At 57.6% G+C, this 2,289-nt stretch overlaps 1 protein-coding gene across 1 annotated transcript in view; it reads left to right on the top strand.

The window, feature by feature from the left end:
• LGALS1 (galectin 1) overlaps positions 1 to 1,382 on the top strand; it is a 3,624-nt gene extending 2,242 nt beyond the window's left edge. The window contains exons 3-4 of the mRNA XM_021687651.1: positions 726 to 897; positions 1,179 to 1,382. Coding sequence (XP_021543326.1) covers positions 726 to 897; positions 1,179 to 1,325 — 319 coding nt within the window. The 3' untranslated portion in view covers positions 1,326 to 1,382. The remainder of the gene's footprint in view (positions 1 to 725; positions 898 to 1,178) is intronic.
• The last annotated feature ends 907 nt before the right edge of the window (positions 1,383 to 2,289 follow it).

Below are 2,289 nucleotides of genomic sequence, written 5' to 3'. Positions count from 1 at the left end.
GGGGGGAGGGGGTTGTGTGGAGGAAGTGAGATGCTGGGTCTCTTCAGTGACCATGACGATGATCAGCTGACATTAGAAAGAACCATGTGCCATCGGGCTCCCTGCTCAGCAGGAAGTCTGCTTCTCCCTCTCCCACTCCCCCCTCTTGTGCTCTCTCTCTCTCTCTCACTCTCTCTCTAAAATAAATAAATTAAAAAAAAAAAAAGGGGGCGCCTGGGTGGCTCAGTTGGTTAAGAAAGAACCATGTGCGCTATCTTTTTCATGCTTACCCAACCCTCCGAGGTAGGTACTTCTCTCCGCTCAGCAAATGCATTTTTAATGATGACGCGCTTATCAGCCCCACCGCTATTGAGCAGAGCACTGTGTGTCGTCATGCTAGGCACCAGGAGTACAGAGATACAAGGGCACTTGCCCTCCCAGAGGTCACCATGTGGAGGGAGTCTCTCCATCCTTGACCAAAGGGACACAAAGTAACGTCTAAGAGTCTTGGCTGTCAGCACAGCCAGACCCTTAGAGATCGCTCTGGGGCAGCCCCCGTTGGGCAGATGAGGACACTGGGGCCCAGAGAAGGGCAGCGACTTGCTCAAGGTCACACAGCAAGGAAGCGGCAGGGCCAGAACTAGAGCCTCCCCGCTCAGTGAGTCCCCCAGCTGGTGGCCCGGACTGGACGGTCTGAGGGGGCTGCAGCTGGCCGAGAAAGCCTCAGTGCCCCCTGCTCCCCGCAGCTTCTCGCTGAACCTGGGCAAAGACAGCGACAACCTGTGCCTGCACTTCAACCCTCGCTTCGAAGCGCACGGGGACGTCAACACCATCGTGTGTAACAGCAGGAACGCCGGGGCCTGGGGCGTGGAGCATCGCGAGTCCACCTTCCCCTTCCTGCCTGGGAGTGTCATGGAGGTGGGCTGCGGCCTGGGGCCTGGGGCGCGGGGCGGCGGGGGGGCGGAGCTGGCTTTAGCGGCTAGAGACCTAGGGCCCGCCCTGCCCCCTCCCTCCCCTCCCCTGCTGTGTCCAAGCCAGTGCGCACCAGCCCGCACCAGCCCCCCTCCCAGCAGGCCCGGGCCGTGAAGCCGGCGGTGGTCAAGGCTGCGTGAGGAAAGCACTCTGGGGAAGTTTCGTGGCCTGCCGGCCGGCTCCTACTTGAGAATCCCCACCACTCACTGCCCTTCTCCACCCCCCAGGTGTGCATCTCCTTCGACGAGACCGAACTGACCATCAAGCTGCCAGATGGATACTTATTCAAGTTCCCCAACCGCCTCAACCTGGAGGCCATCAACTACCTGGCAGCCGATGGCGACATGAAGATCAAGTGTCTGGCCCTTGACTAAAGGCAGCCCCCTGGGCTGTGGCCCCTAATAAAGGCAGCTGCCTCTGCTCTCTCTGGACCTGCCTGTGTGTGTGTTTGGGGAAGGGGGGTGGAAGAGGAGGTTGCCACCAACTCCCCAGGCTCCCCCTTCCTTCACTTCCATGGCCTCAGTGCACACTGCTTAAGTGCCAGGGCCAAACAGGGAGCTCAGTACACAGGAGAGGGGCTGATGACTGATAAACCCAGTCACAGCCCTCCCAACGGCTCACAACCCAGTGAAACCCAGTCACAACCCTCTCAACAGCTCCCAACTCAGTGAGCCCCAGCACACACAGGTGCTCAAAAGATGAATCAATGAAACCAGGGTGAAAGAGGGAGGGACTGATGGATGCTATGGTATCCAGCAGTACAGAGGGAGGTGGACAGAAGAATCGGGCTCCTCATTCTTTTGTGAGCTAGATAGAAAGATCTGTTGCAGAGTGTGGGGCAATGAGCTGTGTGGCCTTGTGCATGTTAACTGACCTGAGACTTGGTTTCTATACCTCTACAAGGCGGGGCGGGGGGGGGGGATGCGGGGATGAGAGCACATAGCCTATCAAGGTTGTGAAGATTACGTGAGATGCGTGAAGCAGAACAAGTTCAATGCCTGGTGCATGGCAAATGCCCAGTGGGCTTCCTATCCCTGATGCACTACCGTGTGAGAGGTTATCCCTGTGGTTTTGGAATATAGGTGAGGTTTGGTGGGGTGGGGTGCAGAGCCAGCGGTCAAGATTGAATTTGAGATGCCTTTGGTGCAAAAAGGTTTTTTGACAGCGAGAGAGGGGACACAAGCAGGGGGAGTGGGAGAGGGAGAAGCAGGCTTCCCACTGAGCAGGGCTCCATCATGACCTGAGCCAAAGGCAGATGATTAACGACTGAAACACGGGACAGGACCCGTGGGCAGAAACTGCACTGGGGTCATGAGGAGTGGCCCATTATAGACTTTC

Source organism: Neomonachus schauinslandi, chromosome 5 (genome assembly GCF_002201575.2).
Source record: "Neomonachus schauinslandi chromosome 5, ASM220157v2, whole genome shotgun sequence".
NCBI classification, from domain to species: Eukaryota; Metazoa; Chordata; class Mammalia; order Carnivora; family Phocidae; genus Neomonachus; species Neomonachus schauinslandi.
This window is presented reverse-complemented; position numbering and strand designations above follow the sequence as displayed.